The sequence below is a fragment of the Mus pahari genome, chromosome 4 (genome assembly GCF_900095145.1).
Source record: "Mus pahari chromosome 4, PAHARI_EIJ_v1.1, whole genome shotgun sequence".
Classification (NCBI taxonomy): Eukaryota; Metazoa; Chordata; class Mammalia; order Rodentia; family Muridae; genus Mus; species Mus pahari.
In genome coordinates, this window is record NC_034593.1 from 47,275,094 (window position 1) to 47,297,329 (window position 22,236).

Sequence of the window (22,236 nt, forward strand, 5' to 3'; positions counted from 1 at the left end):
AATTTATGAAATTCCTAGGCAAATGGATGGATCTGGAGGATATCATCCTTAGTGAGATAACCCAATCACAAAAGAAGTCACTAGATATTCACTCACTGATAAGTGGATATTAGTCCAGAAACCTAGAATACACAAGATACAATTTGCAAGACCTGTTCTTTAAACCAATACAATATTTTATGTTGTCGCCATTTGCTTTCTGTTTCAAGAGTCAGAAACTCTGGAAAGATGTATTGGGTTCCTTTACTAGGAATGGATTCATTGGCATAATGAAAACTGTGGCTGTCCTTCACTGTTCACCTGAAATCCTGCCCTAGGTCAAGTCTGGGGTATCAGCAGTGAGCACACAGTGTGAATCTGCCTGCTATCAGTAAAGTAAATGAGCCCAAAGATCCATGAATCCATGATCAGCTACTATAAAAATTCACAGCAAGTAAGAGAAAATACAAACACAAGAAAAATAAATAATGAGGGGTACAGATGTCATTTCCCAAGCTAGGCATTGTAGAGACACGCCAAGATAATCTTAGCACTTGAGATGCCAAGGCAGGAAGATCACTGTGGGTTCAGGGCTAGCCTGGGCTACAGAGTGAGACCCTGTATCAAAAATATACAGAATAGTGTTCGTTCTCACATCTTCAAAATGTTTATCCTACTTTGAAATCTAATGGTATCAACAGTCAATAATTCTGCTTTATTTAAACTGATTTAAAGTGATCAATTAAAATGCTGTACAATATTTTCTTAATGTGACTCTAGAGTTAAATACTTACCAATCTTCTCCCAATTTGATTTTTTTTGTTGTTTTATAATGCAATGTAGCCAATATTAACAAGTACTTTGAAGATCTAAAAAAACTGCGTTTTATTATTCCACAGCAGGGAATTTTAAAGCTATTACAGCACAGAGCAAAGATCATTTAGTCAGCTGGTGAACGGCAACCATGAAAGAAGTGAGTAGCTCCACATGAAATCCTATGAAAGCTTGGTCCTTTGAAACACTGTTAATATGATAAGGTAGTTTTAGCCAACTAGCTGTTCTTGCTTACATGTGGGAAACCTCCTTGGCCATGTGAAGGCCAGCCGTTACACATAATCCCTAGGGGATGGGATCTCTTGCTGCATCCTGTTAGCACACCACACCACAGCAAAGAGCATTCGAGCAAAATGCATCAGATATGTCAGGAGGCCACAGAGCGAAGCATCTGGCTGCTTCTGAAAAATATCAGGTGAAAAGCAACAGAAAGAAAAACTCCACCAGCGTGGAGCCACTTCTCTGACCTAGTACATCTCCTGGAGAAACAGTATCTGTGTCTTGGCACAGAAACCAAGTCATTCTTGGGTTGGAAGGCGTTTGTGAAGAACATGTCCCAAGAGCTTAGAAGGGAAAGTCCTGGGTAGAATTCCTGTCCTCGGGGTCAGGAAAAATCCCAAAGTTACTTGAGCCTTAACTTTCTCACAGCAAGGAAGACCCTGACAGTCCTGCTGATCAAATCACTGTAGAGATTTGAACGTGAACGTGCACAGTGTTTTATAAGAACACAGACAGTGGAAGCCCCTTTACTTGGATGCCATTTGAAATGTACTATATACTCACGCTCACGAAACACTTTAGACTCACTATACTTAGTTTAATTAAAATGTCCATCAAAAGATGCTAATTGTTCCTCAGAACATAGTCTATCAAACACGGCCTCTGATGTAAAGCTTTGGGGAGGTCATGTATTATTAAGGTTCTGCAACCTATTACAAATGTTGTGATGAGGGCTGGCATGATGGCTCAGTGATTAAGAGAACTGGCTCCTCAAGGTCCATTCCAAACAAGCATACCTGGTAGCTGACAGCCCTCTGTACCTCTAGCCCATGTGTTCTGACACCGCCTTCTAGCTGTCCCAGGCATCGGCATGTACACTGGCAAACATATATGAAGATACCCATGCAGATACACAAGCAAATGTAAAATCATTCTTAAAGTCATAATTAAATCTGCACACATATTTCTGTGAGGATTTGCTTGTTGAACTTCTTTACTAATTATAGCTCATTTCACTAGAAATGAGCCATTGGATGTAACTGAACACATTTAAAATAGCAGAGGTAGGAATCAGAAAAGTCTTCACTGTGGCCAGAATGAACCACCACTGACTTGAACATGCCATTTCAACTCATCTCTTTGTCCTTCCTTCTTCATGGGCAAAATGGATGTTACTGCTTTAATATTAGAGCCACGGGCCGAGAGGAATTAGAGTTAGACTCGCTTTCCTATGTTTGCAGGAACCATCTTCATATTGGCTGTCATAATTTATCTTTTGTGGATTCAATTTATACATCAATTGGTCTTGATGTTGACATTCCACACCAATATTTAGAAACACTGGACAAATAGGCCCGATCACAAGCTCTTAGCATGAAAGAGTTTAAGGTTCACACTCACACAAGGAGTAGACAGATAACTGGAGGCTGAGACAGGTTGGTGGTGGCGAACATCTTACTTGGTGTGCAATCTCTTCTCACTTAAATGAGGTTAAGACTGATCGGCTTTTCCTTTGCCCAATCCTCATCCTATCTCAGGTGTAACCGAGGAACAACACCTCTTCTTGACTTCTGGTATCTCTGAGGGAATGCACATGGATTTGTTTGATGTGGCAATTATGTTTTCCCTATAGGCAACTAATAACAATGCACTAGTACAACCATGTTTATGCATGGTGACATCAAGAATAAGGGAATACATTAGAAAAAAAAACCCTATATTTAGATTTTATATTTTGAATTTTACTTTCTGTTTATGAATTTTTTTTGCTCACATATATGCATGTGTGCTTGGTGTCTGCAGAGGCCAAAAGACGGTGTCAGATTCCCTAAGGATTAGAATTCTGGCTGATTGTGAGCCACCAGGTGGGTCCTGGGTACTGAACTAGGATCCTCTGCAAAACCAAGAATTACTCTCAACTGCTATGCTATCCATTGAGCTTATAACACACTTAAAAATTATACTGGAGTCTCACAGCGGATCTAGGAAAATTTGTGACCATTTGAGATTGTTACCTTATGAAAATTTCAGAGCAAGCTTTGTGGAAAGTTTTGTTTCTGCCATTTGATAAAGGGAGGGTAACTGGAATAGCTAGCTACAATTATATAAATGGGGATTATTGCCAGGACTCTTCAGGGTATTGCAGCCTGTGGGCACTCAAGTTCCTTATAGACAAAGGTCTGTATTTGCATGGAAACTCTATGTGGGGAATCACCATACCTATTGTAATTTTTCAAAGGTCCATAGGATAAAGGTGTGGTCCTCTGCCTGTAGAACAATGAGGATGTGATGAGAACGTGAGAGTTGGGGGCCAGTGAGAGTTCTTCCGATTGTTGGGAATGTGTCTCTCCTCTTCCCAGCTCTCACCAGCCCCACAGGAGGTGATTGGCTAACTCCAATCACATGCTCCTTCCTAGCATGACTTCATGATGTGCCACCTCGCTCCAGGTCCCAATGAGTGCAGCCACTGGCTCTTCCAATTTATACGCTGAAAGAAACATATTTCTTGACAGGTTGCTAGGGCAGGCAAGTATTACAGCAACCAAAAGCCAACACAATGCATACTCTAATGTTAATGTCTAACACATTTTTGTATTGTCTGGAGAAAACCAAGGAAAAAGCTATATGCAGAGGCCATTTTTAACTTTTGTAATGGTTTTCAATCCATGGTAGTCAGTTAAATCTACTGACACAGAAGCCAGCGGAATTTAACAGGCGCCCTTTCCAACCTCCTTAATTGCAGCATTGAATTAAAGGTTCATTTTACTGGATTTTATGAGAGCCTTACAGATTTCATGGAACATTTATCTAAGGAAGTTCCCGGTAAGTAACAGGGTTGAACCAACAAGGGACAAATGCAGATATAATGGTGCTGAAGGGAAGAAACTCTGGGTTGGAGGTCAGTATTTAAGGTTAGGGACACAGACTTCGAAGCTCACAGACTGAATAGTTATCCTGAAAGAGCCAAGTCCAGCTTTGATTGCTTTCACGGGTTTTACTAAACTCCATTTTCGGTCCTCTTATAAACTGCATCAGCAATCGAGAGCATGTGGCTCTGCAGTACTGTCCTGAAATCCATTCAGCTAGAGGCTCCTGGTATAACTTAATACCACTACAATCACAGGACGCAAGGAACTTGCCTGGTTTCCTCCTGGATGGTTACAGGAAGAGATTGGCAGTAATAAGGGAGACGCTGCTAGCACATTGAGAGATTGCTGGGAAGAGGGAGGTGAGAACGGCACATTAGCAGGAGTGTGGGAGATGAATGTCAGGCCAAGCATACATCAGCAAGCCGGCGGTAGGTGGGGCTCTGCCAGAAGTTTGTTCTGAGCTGATCCATGAAGCTGTGACTCTGCAGGGACGGGACACTGACATCTTGCTGGAGGAGGTTTACTCTACATTTGACATGGGACTATTTCCTCATTGGTGTTTGAGATGGAGTTAAAGGGGCCTGCCTTCCCTTTGCCGCTATCCTATTCTGTACACTTTGAGTGTTTTGATCACTGTGGGAGCCACTGTGTCAATTTCCCTTGCTCTTCACATGCACCTCCTAATAACGACAACAGGAACAACCGCACTTTCCCTAAGACTGGAGATGGTCTAGGGGTTTGCAACAGATCCTACGAGCTGATGCAGTATGCATATGATTCTTGATTTTTCCTGTTTCCCCCTGAGTCTCCACCTCAGCTGACCAACAGGGAGGGAAACAGTTAAAGGTGGAGCAATAATCCGGAAATGGGCTGAAGTGTTCTGAGTGAGGCCGTGATTTGGATCATGAGCATTCTCCAGGAACAGTGTGTAGAAGGCTTGGTTCTCAGCTCATGGTTGTGTTGACAGTTGATGTAAACTTTAGGGGGTGAAAGAAAATTACATCATTACAGATATACCCCAACCGTTTATCATTTACTCTCTTTGTTTCCGGAATACCATGAGGTGAATATCTTTGCTTATTTAGAATAAATTCATAAAATAGAAAATATTTGAAATAGGAAATTTATAAGGCATATGACAAAACTGACCAAAGTGATTCTGTTTAGCACCGAGTGGCAAGCATCAGAATATATTGGCTAATTACACACTTTTCATCAGGAAACAGTCCATGAACATGGGGAAAGAAACACCCTCTATGCACATTGTCTTAGAATTTCACTGCTATGAACAGACACATGATCAAGGCAAGACTTATGAATGACAACATTTAATTGGGGCTGCCTTACAGGTTCTGGAGTTCAGTCCATTGTCATCAAGGTGGAAGCACGGCAGCATCCAGGCAGGCATGGTGCAGGAGGAGCTGAGGGTTCTATATCTTCATCCAAAGGAAGCCAGGAACAGATTGAGCATCCTCAGGCAGTAGGAGGAGGGTTTCCAAGCCCATCTCCACAGTGACACACTTCCTCCAACAAGACCACACCTTCTAATAGTGCCACTCCCTGGACCAAGCATATACAAACCATCACACACGTGCACACAGAGCTATTTTTTAAAGTCTGTGAACTTGAGGTCTCCTCGTATATAACCAAGAGTGGTATAGTGAGTAATATGGGAGTTCTCTCTCTAATCATTGTATTACACACTGAATTCCTAACTTGCTACATGATTTTTATATTCTCACCAGTGGATAATTAGTGTTCCTCATCTCTAACACCTTCGTCAGCATTTTAAAATCCTTTTTCTGTTGAGGAGACTGAATCTCAGAGCAGTCTTAATTTGAATTTACCCAATGGCTAAGTGTGCTGCACACATCTTCAAGTCTTTTTTTAACCATTTATATTTCTTGTACTTGAGAACTGCCAATCCAGTCATTTGTGCATTAGTTGACTAGATGATTTGATTTTTGCCTTTTCACTTTTACAGTTCTTTGTATATCCTAGATATGAATCCCCCGTCTGATGTGTAGCTGGTAAAGACTATTGTTCTATCCCTCATTCTCTTTCCACTGTCATAATTGTGTCCTTTACTGACAAGCCTTTTAATTTCTAGTGATCAGATTATAACGTGTGTGTGTGTGTGTGTGTGTGTGTGTGAGAGAGAGAGAGAGAGAGAGAGAGAGAGAGAGAGAGAGAGAGAGAGAGAGAGAGAAGTTCTTAGGGAGTATTACAATATCTCAGCAGCATTGCACTTACACAGGGGTTGCTTCTGCTGTCAGTCCCCTAGCTCTGGGGACTGATCTGCTTTCATATCAACTTTGTAATAGTTGATTCTATTCTGTGAGTAGAATCAGGGTTTTGATGTTGATTATATTGTCTGTAGATTAATTTCCTTAAGAGAGCCATTTTCACAATATCTATTCGACCAATTCATGACTTTGATGGTTCTTCAAATATGCTAGTAGCTTCCTTAATTTTTTTTGTCTTACGTGTCCTTCTTTAGTCCTATCCTAGGTTCTTTCTAAAAATTACTCTGAGTAGAAGTTTCCTTTTAATTTGTTTCACTTATTTCATTATTTGACTTTATTATTCCCACATGGAAAAGCTGCTAATTTAAAAAACTGATCAATCTTGTATCTTCCTTCTCTACTGAACAGTTGATTGGGTGTGAGAGTGTTCTGGTAGAATCTTTAGGTTCATTAATGTACAGAGTCACGTCATCTACAAATAAGAAGAAATTGACTTGCTCCTTTCCTCTTTGTAATTCCCTTCATTGTATTCTATCATCACTCCAGCTCAGGACATGAACACTATACTGAGTAAGAACGTAGAGAGTCGTTACTCAGCTCTCATATCAGGATCTAGACGTCCTGCTTTTAGGTGTTAACAGTTTAGAGTAATACTTGGCGATGGGTTTGGCATTTATAGCTTTTATTATGTTTAGATTTTTTTTGTTTTCTATTCCTAGTTTTTGTTTTCTTTCGTTTCGATTTTTAGAATTTTTATCATTTAGGGGCATTGAATTTTATTGCGTCTTTTCTGCACTGATAAAAATGATCATTGACTGATGTCTTTAACTCTGTTTTTGTCTTGAATTGGACTTGTTGATTTGTGTACAGTGAACAAAATTTGTATTTCTGGAATGCAAGTAAGTTATGATTGGTGATAGTGTATGATCTCCTCAATGCGTTTTTTAAGTTTTGAAAAATTCTATTGTGAAAATTTACATCTATATTCATCAATTATCTGTTGATTTCTTTGGCATTTTCCGTTTCTGGTCTCAGGGTAATGCCAGCTTTGTAAAGTGAGCCTGGTAAAGGCCTGTTCCTTTCTGATCTGTGGGAGAGTTTGAGAAGCATTGTTGTTAGCTCTTCTTTAAATGTTTGAAATAATACAGTATCAAATCTGTCTAGTCTAGAGTCAAATTGGGAAAATTGGGTCTAGAGTCTAATTTAGAGTAAAAATTGAGAAAAATTTTTACCACTGCTATAGTATTTCCCACTGTTTATGTTATTTGTATATTTCTGATTTAATTTTCATAGATCATACGTGCCTATGAAAATACTGCTTTATTGCCTAAATTTTCCACAGGCTCCAGAGAAGAATATATCTTTTTTTGGATATGATATTCTATAGATATCTGTTGAATTCATCTGATCTATAGTGTTGTGTAACTCAAGCAGTTATTGGTTTATGTTTTATTAGATTGTGTATTGAAAGGGGAGATCAGAGTACTGAAATCACTCACACTTGTTATATGAAGATGTATTCAAAATTTTATGTCTACTTTTGTTTTATGCAATATGAAGAATTGATGCTTACCGTTTGTATTTTCACAATTGTTATATCTTCCTGATGAAGTACTCCTCCTGCTAATACATAGTGGCTTTTGCTAACTCTTGAGAGTAATTTTGGCTTTAAGTCTACAACAGCAACTATCAGAATAACTAGAGTAGATTGTATTTGGTTTCTGTTCATTTCAAAGACTGGCATCTCTCCTTTGACTTTCCATCTTTACCAGTGGGTACATTTCTTGCAACACCATCTGATTGGAGACAGTTTCTAATTCAATCAGACATTCTATTAGTAGGTTGAGGCATTCATGCTTAAGTTCATTATTGACACATATTTATCGATTCTTGTTGATTTGGGGGGTGTGGCTTAACTACTGTTCTCACTTTCTGTTAGTACCAGACCTGTTAGAGCTATGGGTCACTTCTTTGCTGTCCTTTCATTTGTTCTAGATTGTTCTTCCTGTGCTCTTGTGATTGATGCTCTCTCATTATCCTCTGTATACTACACCCATTTAAGTCTCTTCCTCATGCTGTTGTATGGTTATGTGCTTCCCTCGAGTTTCTCATCAGTTTAAAAATGATGCCTCTGTTGGAGATCTCCATCTTAGTGGGCAGCTCTTTATTTTCTGGGCTTGAATTTCAGGCTGTCAACCAGAGATTGGACATTATATTGATAACTCTGCCTATATTAGTGAGTGGCTATTTTCCCCTTATACCCTTTGTGGCATGCATTCATGAATGTGTATGCATGTGTGTGTGCGTGCATGTATGCATGTGTGTGTTCCTATTCACAGTGATTTTATTTATATGTTCATACAAGTGCATGTACGTGGACATCCATGCAATGTACCCATATGTGTAGAAGCAAATTCATCCTTGGATTCCTCAGCTCCCTTCCTCTTTGTTTTCTGGGACAGGGTCTTTGATTGGCCTGGTGTTCTGCAATTTTGATAGGCTGGCTGGTCAGTGAACCCCCGTGATGCACTTCTCTCTACCTGCCCTATCCCGTGGTTACAAGTATGTGCCATCCCGTGGTTACAAGTATGTGCCACTATGACTTTCTTTTTTACTGGGGATTCTGAGGACAACTGAGCTATCCCACCAATCCTCTTGATGCTTTGAATACTGTTTCTTATCTGTATTTTTGCCCTCCTGCCTCACAAGTTTCTCTCGTGCCTCTTAAAGAGATAGATCCTCTGGCAGTGTTCTGAGTTTCTAACGGCCTGATGTGTTTGAATATCCATTTCCTTCTATGGTTCAGGTAATTTCCTACCCTGACCTTATGTAATTCCTTTAGCTTTTCATGTTTGTCTCAGCACTCTCTTCTGGCCTGTGTGCCTCAGTCATATCTGAAATTCCTGGATGTTCTGTTGTTTTATGATTTTTTTTCCCCATACAGGTTTGTCTGAAGTTGGAGTCTGTCTTGTAGGCATCTGTCAGTCATGAGGACTGTTCTTTATCATCTCTCCCAGGTCACTTGGTTTATCTTTTCTAAATTTGTAGGCTCAGGATTTCACTCCTGCTCCTTCCTTCTAGAACTGACATTCTAATGTGTTGTGATTCCACTTGCCTCTGGCATCGCATGTCCCGTGGTTCATCATTAATGCCTTCCCGTCTACACTCGGGTTTCCCCTCATCCCCTGCTGTACTTGTTTGGCCCCCTTTCGTGGTGTTAGAGGGAACTGGGCCGGTGCAAGGTGCTATGTCATGGGTAGTACACCATGAGATTAACAAGCCTCCATGGCCAATATAATGTGTTCCACAGACCCAGTCATCCAGGATATCTGCCATGGACTGAATCCTCTCATCCTGAGCCCAAATCAACCATTTATCTTTTTAAAGCTGCTCATCACAAGTACTTGATACAGTAACGGATGGTTGACTGACATACTCCTTTTGTAATATCGTCTGGAAAAATTCCGGTCTCCGCCTCCTCTGTTTTAGAATCAGGGATCCAGAGAGGGCTGAAGCAAGGCATGGAGCCATCTGGACTAGTTTTGTTCTGAAGGCATGCTGATTCACTTTGTGTGAGTACATGAGACTCCCACTTCATGCTTTACTCTTTGCCTTCTTTCTCCAGACAGATAGCAAGTGCACAGGACATATTTCCTACTCCTTAAAGTAATACCTCTTGTTTTGTCTTGTACTAATAGGTTTGATTGTAAGGGAAAGTCCACATGCTCATTCCTCCATATCTCCCTCGGGATCCTGCACTCCACACTGCACAATCGCCCACTTCACTGTCTGTATTCTCCGTTCCCTTTACAGCTTTTCGCTCATCTTCTCAAAGTCTAAAATTTGAAATGTCAGAGAGTTCAAATCTCTAACTACTAGTTTTCTTCCTGCACTCACGTCTTGCTTGTAAAATGATGTTCAGGCTCATGGCTTTAAATACTGCTTGTATACTGATAACTGCCAAATATTGAGGTCCATATTCCTAATGTTATTTCAAGTTCAACCTGAAAAGTCTGTTTCTTGAACTCTCTTGTGTCTCTAAGCTCCTTCTCTGAGAATGCTCTCAAGAAGTTTCTGCTTGCTCTGCTCAGGTCTGGATGTTCAGTCACCCTTGACCTCTCTGTGTGGGATTTCATCTTAGATCTATAATATTCCACTAACAAATCCCAATGGCTTCAATACCTATGCAGAATTATCTACCTCGATGACTGGCGTCTTCTTCCTTAGTGTATCCTCCATTCCTGTAGCTCATTCTCAATGCACATGCCAGAGTGGTTCTACGAGTTGTCCCTCCACTCTAAATGTCCCAATGCCCTTCTCATTTCATTATGACGTAACAGCCAGAGTTCTGAAAATGAGTCCAATTGCATGTGTATCATCTCCTACATTTATCTAATATTTCCATCTACACTCTTCCACAACCAACTGTCCTCTCTTTAGTTTCCCAAAGTTCCAGGCCTGCCCAGGCATTGTTGTCTTCATGCCCATATCCCCCTCTTCTAAGAGTGTTCTCTCCTTAGTCACACAGGCATCACTTAACCCTCTCATACCTCACAGTTCCAGCCTCATTTCCCTTTGCCCACAGAGAGCTTTAATCCAAACTCTGCTCTACGTTTCTTCTCTTCACTCCACTGTGTTTTCTTGGAGAGCTCTATAGTTCTTCCATTTTTAATATATCCATCATCTTGTTTACTCACGGACTGTGTCTTTATTATTTCTCTGAATGAAGACAAAGACATTATCTGCTGTGCACACTGCTATATTCCTGGAAGTTGGCAGAATGAGTGGCAGAAGCTCCAGCTGCACCAAGCAGCTACTGAATGGCTGGAAACATAGAATTTCACATTTGCCACCCACAGTTCATGCCAGCAGAACAGCCAGTGCTGTGCAGAGAATAGAGGGGACATTGGCTTTATTGATTCTCAGCAGGAACACAGCTAAAGAGTGAAATGGGAGCATGGCACCTGGAGAGACTCAGAGAGGGTTACCATAGAGATGACAGTGATGGTGAAGATGTCAGTCACAGTGATGATGCCAGATTATGCTTTGTGAAGTATTACATATAGAAGAAGGCTTTTATTTCTAACTTTGATTGATTTTAATCCTTAAGAGAATCTCAAATCAAGACTTTATTCAGCTTTTTTTTTTTCTGATGAGGAAAAAATTGAAGAACAGGTGTTGTCCTTCAATAGTGTTCTGAAAACTGCAGTTACTGGAACAATACCTATGCCCAAACCCTACTATCCCAAGAAAAGCAGTCATGGATGCCCAAGGACCGGGGAGTTCCAAACAGGAGATGGCAAAACATGGTCAAGATAAATGGAAAGTCGAATAATGGGCCAGATTTAGCATACAACTACTGGCAGTTCCTAGGAAATTATAGTTAAACTCTGGTGGTTAACATCTTCTAAAGATCATTTAATAGATTTTTCTTCACTGTAACTTACAGTATCTATACATACACAGAATGTTCAGTGATCACCAATTAGAACATGTACATAGCAGTTCACAGCAAAGATCTTCATGCTCTGGGTCGATAGCTTAAAATTCTAGTAACAGAAATCCCTCTAAACCTTGAAATATGTGCTTATGAAACTGCCCACCAGGAAATGGCTGTTCTACCTGGCAGATGAATCAAGTACTATAATTGGGACTGTGTTTACATGAGGAGAAGCAAATGAATCTGGGGAAACCGAACAAGACAGTTCTCTGCTCTTTCTCCAAACAGCCCCAGCATTGTCATACATACGTCCTCTGTTTGGTGATTTATAGAGATCAACTCTACCACAACCCTGGGGGAGTAAACTTCAAGAAGTCTTTGAGATATGTTTCTCTGAATCTTAATCTATAGTGAGAAAGATCTGAAATAAATGTGTGCATTAGAGAATGGGAGAGCAGAAATAGAAAGGCATTAACTGGCTTTGTTATTTTCATGTAGCTAAAAGGGGTTGAGGCAGGGTTTAATGTGGCTCATCCTATCTCAGTGCCTGAGGAGGAGCAGTTCTCAGGCTGCCATGATTGTCTTAGCCAGAAAATACATAGTTTCAGGGCCGGAGAGATGGCTCATAGTTTAAGAGTACTTGCTGCACTTCCAAGGGACCTTGATTTGGTTCCCAGCATCCATGACTAGCATGCATGCACGTACACACACACACGTACACACACACACACACACACACACACACACACACACTTTAATAAAAAATAAATTATCAAACAGAAATGTATAGTATATCAAATAATTTAAAGTCGGGCTGCATGGATTTATGACCATGGACATGATCCTTAAATAATTTCACTAAGACCTGCCATTCTCACTAGTATAAAAAAGAACATTTATCTAAAAAAATTAATAATAACCCTGAAAATTAACCTAGGTGGGGCACACGTTCTCAGCACAGACCACAGAGCATGGTGTTTCATATGTGTTAGCTGACCAGGCACGTTTACACGATGTCAGTCAACTAGCTGAGATGTGTTTGTCCATAACCTATTTCATGTGATGCAAATAGTCCTATCTCTAAAGTCTGCCGTCAAAGTTCTCATGGTGTTGTATTTCCCATGTGCTCCCTGAATGCCCCCAAATCAATGACATTTCTATTTGTCAGTGTATTTCATCTGAAGCAGGACTTTACATAGGCTTACATCAATCCACGCTTAATGTAACTTAAAGCAAATGTATTAATGATGAATAATTAAAATCATCTGCAAAGCTGACAGTGGACATGGACCTGTCATTAATGTCAGGAGTGTCACTTCCTTGGGAGGTCCACGGAGCTCCGTAAGAACCTTTAAGGAGACAAGGAAATGGAATTCACATAGTATGTGCTCCTATTCTCGCCAGCTTCTTCAAGTGCTTGTTCATCTCTTCTCATGGATGGTTGACAGTACCTCTCCTTTCACCCGCCCACATTAGAGGAAAGAAAGGGCAGCTTAAATACAGTCGACCTTTACCATGTGGATGCTTGGACTGTGTTTGGGTGTTGGATGCAGGTGGTTAAAGAGGAAGGAGAAGGAAAAGTCAACAAGGAAACGGTGATGGAACCTGATGTTAACATGCCCTGAAGGAGCGGGTCCTGGCTCACCAAGTGAGATTTTGTGGTACAGCAGGGTCAGACAAGGGGCGTGTCTGGTACAGTGTAGATAATGCAGAAAAGCGTTGCTTTTCTCCAGTGTTTATGTTTTGAAAAACATCCATGTGTTCTCCAAATTTCTATCATGGCAAAGAGGGATGCAGACCGCTTTTGCTATCCATGAGAGATGGGACTCTCCTAGCATGTGCAACCCCTGGGATGCTGCAGTCCTCTATATAAAAGGGCACAGCACTTGCATATTAATTCTGGATTATTTATGATACTTGATGCAATGTAAATGATCCACAATTAGTTAGAATTTTTACATAGGGGAAAAGATTAACAAATAAAAGTGTGTACATACTTAATGCAGATGCATCTTACAAAGCATTTTATTTACTATTTTTTGATATTTTAAATTATTTTATTTATTGATGATATTATCAGAATAGCTAAATTCTCCAGAGTATTACAATCTCAATTATACTGATCATTGATTTTAAATTCTATATAATTTTAACATTTGTAAGGGGAAATCACCTGACAATTTATTTATTTATTTATTGTTAGATATTTTCTTCATTTACATTTCAAATGCTATCCTGAAAGTCCCCTATACCCTCCCCCCACTCTGCTCCCCAACCCACACACCCCCACTTCCTGGCCCTGGTAATCCCCTGTACTGGGGCATATGATCTCCCCAAGACCAGGACCTCTCCTCCCATTGATGGCCGTCCTCTGCTACATATACAACTAAATACATAGTTCTGGAGGGTACTGGTTAGTTCATATTGTTGATCCTCCTATAGGGTTGCAGACCCCTTTAGTTCCTTGGGTACTTTCTCTAGCTTCTTCATTAGGGGCTCTGTGTTCCATTTGATAGATGACTGTGAGCATCCACTTCTGTATTTTGCCAGGCACTGGCATAGCCTCACAAGAGATAGTTATATCAGGGTCCTGTCAGCAAAATCTTGCTGGCATATGCAATACTGTCTGGGTTTGGTGGTTGTATATGGGATGGATCCCCAGGTGGGGCAGTCTCTGGATGGTCCTTTCTTCCGTCTCCAAACTTTGTCACTGTAACTCCTTCCATGGGTATTTTGTTCCCCATTCTAAGAAGGAACGAAGTATCCACACATTGGACTTCCTTCTTCTTGGGTTTCATGTGTTTTGCAAATTGTATCTTGGATGTTCTAAGTTTCTGGGCTAATATCCACTTATCCGTGAGTGCATATCATGTGTGTTCTTTTGTGATTGGGTTACCTCACTAAGGATGATATCCTCTAGATCCATCCATTTGCCTAGGAATTTCATAAATTCATTGTTTTTAATNGCTGAGTAGTACTCCATTGTGTAAATGTACCACATTTTCTGTACCCATTCCTCTGTTGAGGGACATCTGGGTTCTTTCTAGCTTCTGACTAGTATAAATAAGGCTGCTATGAACATTATTTACTATTTTTGTGTGTATAAATGTCTTGCCTCCATATGTCTGCACAGATGTGCATTCAGAGCATACACAGGCTAGAAGAGAGTGTCAGAATATCTAGGGCTGATGTTACAAATGGTTATGGGCTACCACGTGGGTGTTGGGAGTTGAACCCTGGGTCCTCTGCAAGAACAGTAAGTGCTCTTAACCTCTGAGGCATCTCTTTATCCCCATTAGAAACATTATTTAAAGAACTTTTGATGTGTGTTTTGTTGAATTTCGATGTAGAACCTGGGGTTAAGTAAGGTCATTGTGTGAAGTATGGAGAAATAGTGTCACCTTGCCTGATTGTGTGAAGTGTTTTCGGGAGTGAAAAGTGTGGGTCTCAGAACTCACAAAAGCAGCAGGTACCCTCCTATAAGGCTACAGAAACTACCATCCCATCCCTGTCATACCTTGTCTCCGTGGTTTGTAAAGCATTGCACATTTTGCTATTGTTTTAATTTTCCTTTGTGTAACTGTTAATGAGAAATATCCTGGCATTTTGTTTTTGGTGCTTTGATTTTTCTCCTAAAAGGAAGATATGTAGAAGCAATGATGTAGCTCTTGCCTGGCACAGAAATTTCTTTTTCTGAATCATTGCTTCTCTGAGTAATGGGGATAGTAAGTATGTTTCCCACATTGCACGTGTCCTTTACTGTTGTTTATTTGTTCATTTTCTGAGTTCATACTTGGTATTTTTCAACATCGCATGCAAGGACTGAATAATAAAATATTCAAGTTTCAATTCCTTGTTTACATTTTTGCTGAGAGAGTTCTCCTTAACCCCAAGGCCACACAACTATTTATTTTTCTATAATTATGATGCCTTTTGGTTTTAATATTTAAATATTTACTACATATTAAATGTACTGTTATAAACTGAGTGAGAGGGCTAATTTTGTTGGGGTGGAAAATTGCTTAAGTGTCATTTAATAAATGGATCTGCTTATCGGCAAGACTGCCAACTCCACTATTCATATGCAGCGGTATTATATATAATCCTCAGGGATCATCCTGGTAAAATAGCTGTTCAGACAACTCATATTTTTGCTATATTCTTGAAGCCTAGTATGTACAATAATTTTAAGCTATTCTTAGATTATTCCTTCATATTAATTAATGATTGTTATTTCATCAACTCAATTCCAGGCAGCTAGGATGAGGCTCTTAAAGCCCATGCCCACAGTGACACACCTTCTGCAACAAAGCCACACCTACTCCAACAGGACCGTCTAATAGTGCCACTTCCTGGAACAAGCATATACAAACCATCACACTCAGTAGTTTTTCATTACTCTTTGAGGAGTTTGTACAATGTGTTTTGATCATTTTTAACCCCCTCTCCCAGCTCTCCCATTCCTACTTTGCCATCCAAACAACTATGTGCCTTAAAACCTAACCAGATACATTTGTGCTGCTCGGATGTTCCTACATATGTAGCCTTCCACTGTGCAGTGGTTTGCTTAACAGAGGTAGACTCCTAGAGAGAACTAAGTCTTCCTCTTTCAACACTTAGCAACTGCTAGCTGTAGCATGTAGTTATAAGATCTATCCATTCTAACTCCTGACAGCACCAGCATCCGCTGTCTTTGTCTGTTCCTATTCGAGTGCATAGCCCCAGACCAAGACTCCATGTTTCTTTTAGTCAAAGCCTCTGCCACAAATGCTGGCACTGCCTCTCCAGAGCTCCAAGATCGCTCTCGGTTTCCACCGCCAGCTGTGGGCATACTCTCGCCAGCCCACGTTCCACTGCAGTTACTTCTCCCCTGGAGCTTGGTCCTTTGGACAATCTTCCTGTCCCAAAGCCTGGCCGAATTCCGCCCCAGCAATGTTCTTTCCCTCCAGTCCACCTGAATCACTGAGAATGAAAAACACCAAGCAATCTTAGTTTAAAATCAACAGATGACAGAACAACTGGGTGCAGAGTCTATCGTCCTAAACTCATCAACTATTCTATGTTAGAAATCTTCCGGTGGCAGAAGCTGCCATCAGGTCTAACAGTTCCCAGTCTACATCTTGCCTCCTTTTGCTCCTGCTTTGCAGTAGTACAGAAGGGCCATTTCTTCCTCCCTCTTCCTCTTTCAGACCCGGAAGGCCCTCCTACTCCTCTTTCTCCCAGCGATTAGCTTCTTGTTGTTTTTATTAGCCAATCAATTAATTAGGGGAAATTTCCCCTACATCTCCGTAGCTAAGGGCGGGATTTGGTTCCCACTTCTCTTCACACTGAGATCTGTTTTGGCTTGGGCTTGCATGGCATGTGTGTGCTGTCACAGCTGCTTCGAGATCGTGCATACAGCTACCTTGTGACCTGCAGACACTGGTTCCTGGATTCACACACCACCTTTACCCCTTCAGTCTTTCTACCTCCTCAATGATCACTGAACCCTGAGGGAAGGTGATGGGATATATATGTGCCATTTAAGGCTGAGGAGTCTGCTGTGTCTGGTTTTCTGTGCAATGACCAGTCCTTGATTTCTCTGTTAGCCACCATCCACTGACAATAGATTTTCCCCATATTTGGATATTATTTCAGGCAGTACGATTTTACTTTTTCTACCGGGTTTTAATTTTCTTTAGCTCACTTGTCATTGTTAAATATTTTATCATTAGTGTAATTTCCATTTTAAAAACTCTCTGTGTGATGTATTCTGTTTTATACACTGACTTTTGCTATTTGAACATTGTGTGGGACCTTGCGTGCCTAATACAGTGTGCGGTAACTTTACCAAGTGCAGAGCCATGTAAGCCATCCAAGGCAGATTTTCTAATTTCCTTCTTAAAATGTCGTTTTGGAATGTGTAATTATTCGGGTTTCAGGAGCAGTGCACCCTGAACAAAGCTTCAGTCAGCACACTAAGCAGGCTCCACACCTGCGTCATTTGTGATTTCCTTGTAGTGAGAATATTCAAAACTGTTTCTTTGTTCCTTCTTTTCTCGAATATTCTGCAACACTGGTGATGGTAATGCACTGGTTTTTATGCCTTGGATCTTAGCAGGCATCTAAGCTGGTGTGATTGTCTTAGCACACCAGAGGTCTGGGCAACCTTCTACAGACCGATCATTGCTTAGAGCAAGGACCGTCCTTGCTGTTTATGTTTTATTTAATGTTTGATTTCTCTTTAAGTTTCTTTTACTTACATGATACACTTGCCAGATATTTCCCTTTATGAAGAAAACTGCCATGAGTGTTTGCACCTTTGTGCTTGTGTGTTGTATATGTTACAGACGACTTTTTCCACTTGATGTCTCTAATAATCATAAAGATAGAGCATTCTATCTTTTAGTAGTTATAAGCTCATTGTTTTAAAAATTAAATAAGATACTTTCCTTTCCTGAAAGTCCAACTTCCCAGGTTTCCCTCTAAATGATCAATGATCAATTCTTCGATCAGTACATTGCAATAAAAATTCTCTGTTGACTCTTCTGATTTCAATTCAGTGGCACTTAAGGCATTTTTATTGTTTTTATTTTGATGATATCCACATCCACCCCGACCCCCTACCTAGTTATTCCCACTCCAAGTGCTTGTATCCCCCAATTTCATGTGTTCTGTTTTAAATCCACTGAGTGCTGGTCATGTGTACGTAAATAATTTAACTTAGGATATGATAGATAAAAAAAATATTCATATATGAACTAAGAGGAGCTATATTTTAAATTTTTTAGCTCCTCAGTGACTTATGTAGTTCCTTTAAATTATCACTATAGGTAAAAAAAAAATCAATTTTGATGATATCATTGTTGTACCATGTTTCTGATATGCTGATCACTAATTCACAATCAGTTTAATTACCTTTCATTATGTCCTTTGTGAAGATTCGTGGAGAAGTGTGCCTGTGTATGCATGCATATATGACATGTTGTAAAAATATTTAAATACTTTACCTATAAGTGCCACATGGCTTGTTTAGAGTAGTGTTTTCTGTATTAGGCTCCACAGGCAGCCTAAGATTTTGTGAGTTCATGAAATACAGATGTTAAACACCTGTGCATTTAGAGCTGTAGACATGTAAAGGTGGTCAGTCCACTCAGCTGCCTTTTATAACTATCCCTAGATCAAGGTTTCATCATATGTTAGATTAAATTGCTGGTCACATTTAAACTTGCAGCCACCTATGTACAATAGAAGGCCTAGCCATCTTTGTTTCATGGACTAACTATGGGCATGCTGGTAAGTCCTTCACCTTACCCTGAGACCAGAGAGTTATGTAGCTGTATGTTGTCAATCTGTACCTGCATACTCTTTTGGAACAGTAAGTTAGCCATGAAATGGTATAGTTAAATTTGATTGGATAAAAGTGTACCTAAGTGACCCCTCTTTCCATCCATCCATCCACCCATCCATCCATCCATCATCCATCTATCCATCCATTCACCTGTTCATTGATTCATTCATACAAATGCCACTTGTTCTTGACTAAGTAGTTTCTATAGAAATATGCCTTTGTATAATTGGGTGTATGTATGAATTTTCAAATTCTAAATAGCATCTATTAATTGGATTTAAAATAATCTTTAAATGATTTGAATTAGAAAGTCAAAAAATCTGCATGTGTGAGGGAGAAAACATTTATAAACTGAGCTTTAAAAGCTGTTATTATATTACACTGAAAGATTATACCTGACAACAAAATGAAGCTGCAGAACCCAGCCAGTTTTCATTAAACTACTTGGAGAAAGTTTCTGTTTTATAAAGCTCTGGTCTTTGTATTATATGCTAGAGCATGCAGAAGACTCTTGAACCATGGAAACTTCATGTTTCTAAGCAAAGTATTCTACATGAAACAGAGTTAGAAACCTATTCCCATGTCATATGTCCATCTTAAAAAAGTCTTGGTCTTGTTAACTTTATATGACCCAGCACAGGGGAAGGCCAGGGCCAAGTAGTGGGAGTAGGTGGGTAGGGGAGCAGGGGCGGGGGGGGGNGNATAGGGAACTTTCGGGATAGCATTTGAAATGTAAATAAAGAAAATAATAAAAAAAATTAATAATAGTAAAAAAAAAAAAAGAATATGGATACTAGCTGGGTGTGGCGGTGTACATCATTAATCCCAGCACTCTGGAGGCAGAGGCAGGTGAACTCTGTGAGTTCCAGGCTGGCTTGTTTTACATAATTACAGGACAGTCAGAGACATAGTGAGATCCTGTCTTGAAAACAAACAAACAAACAAACAAGCAAACAGACATACAGAATATATAGTATTTTAACAGCTCTAATACACAAAATAATACTGTGTGCACATTTTTTTCTGTCAGTATAATGTATTCTAAGACATTCTGAATAGGAAGGGATAGATTTCTATTACTCTTAGATTGGATAGCTGTCATGTTATGATAAATTTCATTGCTAAAATTGTTTATTTCATTCTTAGTGTAAAAATACATATTGCAATAACAGGTATTTCTAGATTGGGAGAAAGTATCACACCATTGGTTTTTAAAATTGTATGCCTCAGATTGGAGTCAAGTGGGATGGCATCTGAGAAGAGCAGTTGGCACATGAGAGAACAGAGGCTCTGTGTGTGCAGATAACTGCATGGCTTTATGATGCTAAAACAACTCCATTAGAAACATTGTTATATTTACAGTAAGACTTAAAAAACATTCAGAGTCATCATGAGTGTTTGCCTTCAGGTATGTATGTGTACCGTGTGTGTTTCATGTTCAGAGTGGCCGGAAAAAGGTTCCAGATGCCCCGGACCTGGAGTTATAGACAGTTGTGAGCCACCAGGCTGATGCTGGGAACTGGAGCCAGGTTCTCTGCAAGATCAGCCAGCGTTCTTACTACTGGGCAGACTCTGTAGCCTCAGGATCTTGGTTTTAAAAATAATTTTTTTTAAAGTTTATTTGTTTAGTTATGATCAAGCTAGCATCTGTGGAAAAGAAAAGATTATCTGTTGAAAAATAACTTAGGTGTAAGGAAGGCTTTTCATCTTGTAAACAGCTCCCATAGTCATCCTTTTTAAAGAGTCAGAAAAAAGCCACAATTCATTTTGCAAGGAGGATATTTTTATTATATTGGAGTTAAATTTTCCTGAAAATTTTTGTCATTTTGGGGGGGTGAGTGGGGGAAGTCTCTCCTGCAAGGAAACATGACAAATGATTTATGATCCTTGCTCAGCACTGCTGCCCTGTGCTGTTGGAAATTCAAAAGCTTCAAGAAATGACTGTACACCCACACCTCTGCTTTCTTCTCTTTTCAGGTGCCTCCCATTCTCCTTGATAAACAGTTCTCGGAATTCACTCCAGACATCACACCCATCATCCTGGCTGCACATACAAATAATTACGAGATAATCAAACTTTTGGTCCAGAAAGGTGTCTCGGTGCCCAGACCCCACGAGGTCCGCTGTAACTGTGTTGAGTGTGTCTCCAGCTCGGATGTGGACAGCCTCAGGCATTCACGGTCCAGGCTCAACATCTACAAGGCGTTGGCCAGCCCCTCACTCATTGCCCTGTCAAGCGAAGACCCTTTCCTCACTGCCTTTCAGTTAAGCTGGGAGTTGCAAGAACTCAGCAAGGTGGAGAACGAATTCAAGTCAGAGTATGAGGAGCTGTCTAGACAGTGCAAACAATTTGCCAAGGACCTCCTAGATCAGACACGGAGTTCCAGAGAGCTGGAAATCATTCTTAATTACCGCGATGACAATAGCCTGATCGAAGAACAGAGTGGAAATGATCTTGCGAGGCTAAAATTAGCCATTAAGTACCGTCAAAAAGAGGTGAGTGCCACCAGACACAATCCATCAATGCGGTACAATCGCATCCCTGACAAGTCCAGTGCCACGCAGAATCAGTGTTACATTTAACAGCACTTTTATTCTCTTGTAAGGAGGTGGCACTTAATGCTGGCCGGATTCATAATTATCTCCACACTGAAGAATAGTGATAAATGGTTCAATAATTTGAAGTTGCATGAAGCACGTCCACTCACTTGTAATAAAATGGAAATCCAACAAATTTGGATTCCCCAGACTAGGTGGAGAATCTACCTACCTATAAACTCTACCATTTATAACTCTTGTCAGTCTAGACGCTAGACTAGACTGTGTAGAGCGTCTTGAGTTTTCTCACTTACTTAATAAAACTGATTTTATAATTTTTTTTACAAATTCATAGGATAAGTAACACGTATGTATGGGTATAAGGACTATTAATTATAAGCTATTCTACTTGAATGCATTATTAGGAACTAACACAAGAAGAGTCTTGTTCAACAGTAATAAGTCTATTGGAGCTTTCTAATGTTTGCTCATTTTCTTCATCTGTCATGAGTAGAGGTTAAAGAATTAGTTGTGAGAAATAGCTTTTCAATGAAATTTTGGTAGATTTTGATGTTTTCAGTGAAGAAACCTAAACCACTCACATTTGTACCTAGGCCACTTACATCTGTACCTAGGCCACTAACATCTGTATCTATACCACTCACATCTGTATCTACGCCACTCACATCTGTACCTAGGACACTCACATCTGTATCAGTCACAATATCTGTTTATATCCAGTTCTGAGAGATATAATTTTTTTCTTTTTCTTTTTTTTTT

At 40.0% G+C, this 22,236-nt stretch overlaps 1 protein-coding gene across 4 annotated transcripts in view; it reads left to right on the top strand.

Moving 5' to 3' along the window:
* The window catches only part of Trpc4 (transient receptor potential cation channel subfamily C member 4), a 164,288-nt gene that overhangs the window by 47,538 nt on the left and 94,514 nt on the right, over positions 1-22,236 (top strand). For all 4 annotated transcript variants that reach the window (XM_029537834.1, XM_029537836.1, XM_029537838.1 and 1 more), the window contains one exon: positions 20,896-21,414. In XM_029537834.1, the coding sequence (XP_029393694.1) occupies positions 20,896-21,414 (519 nt within the window). The remainder of the gene's footprint in view (positions 1-20,895; positions 21,415-22,236) is intronic.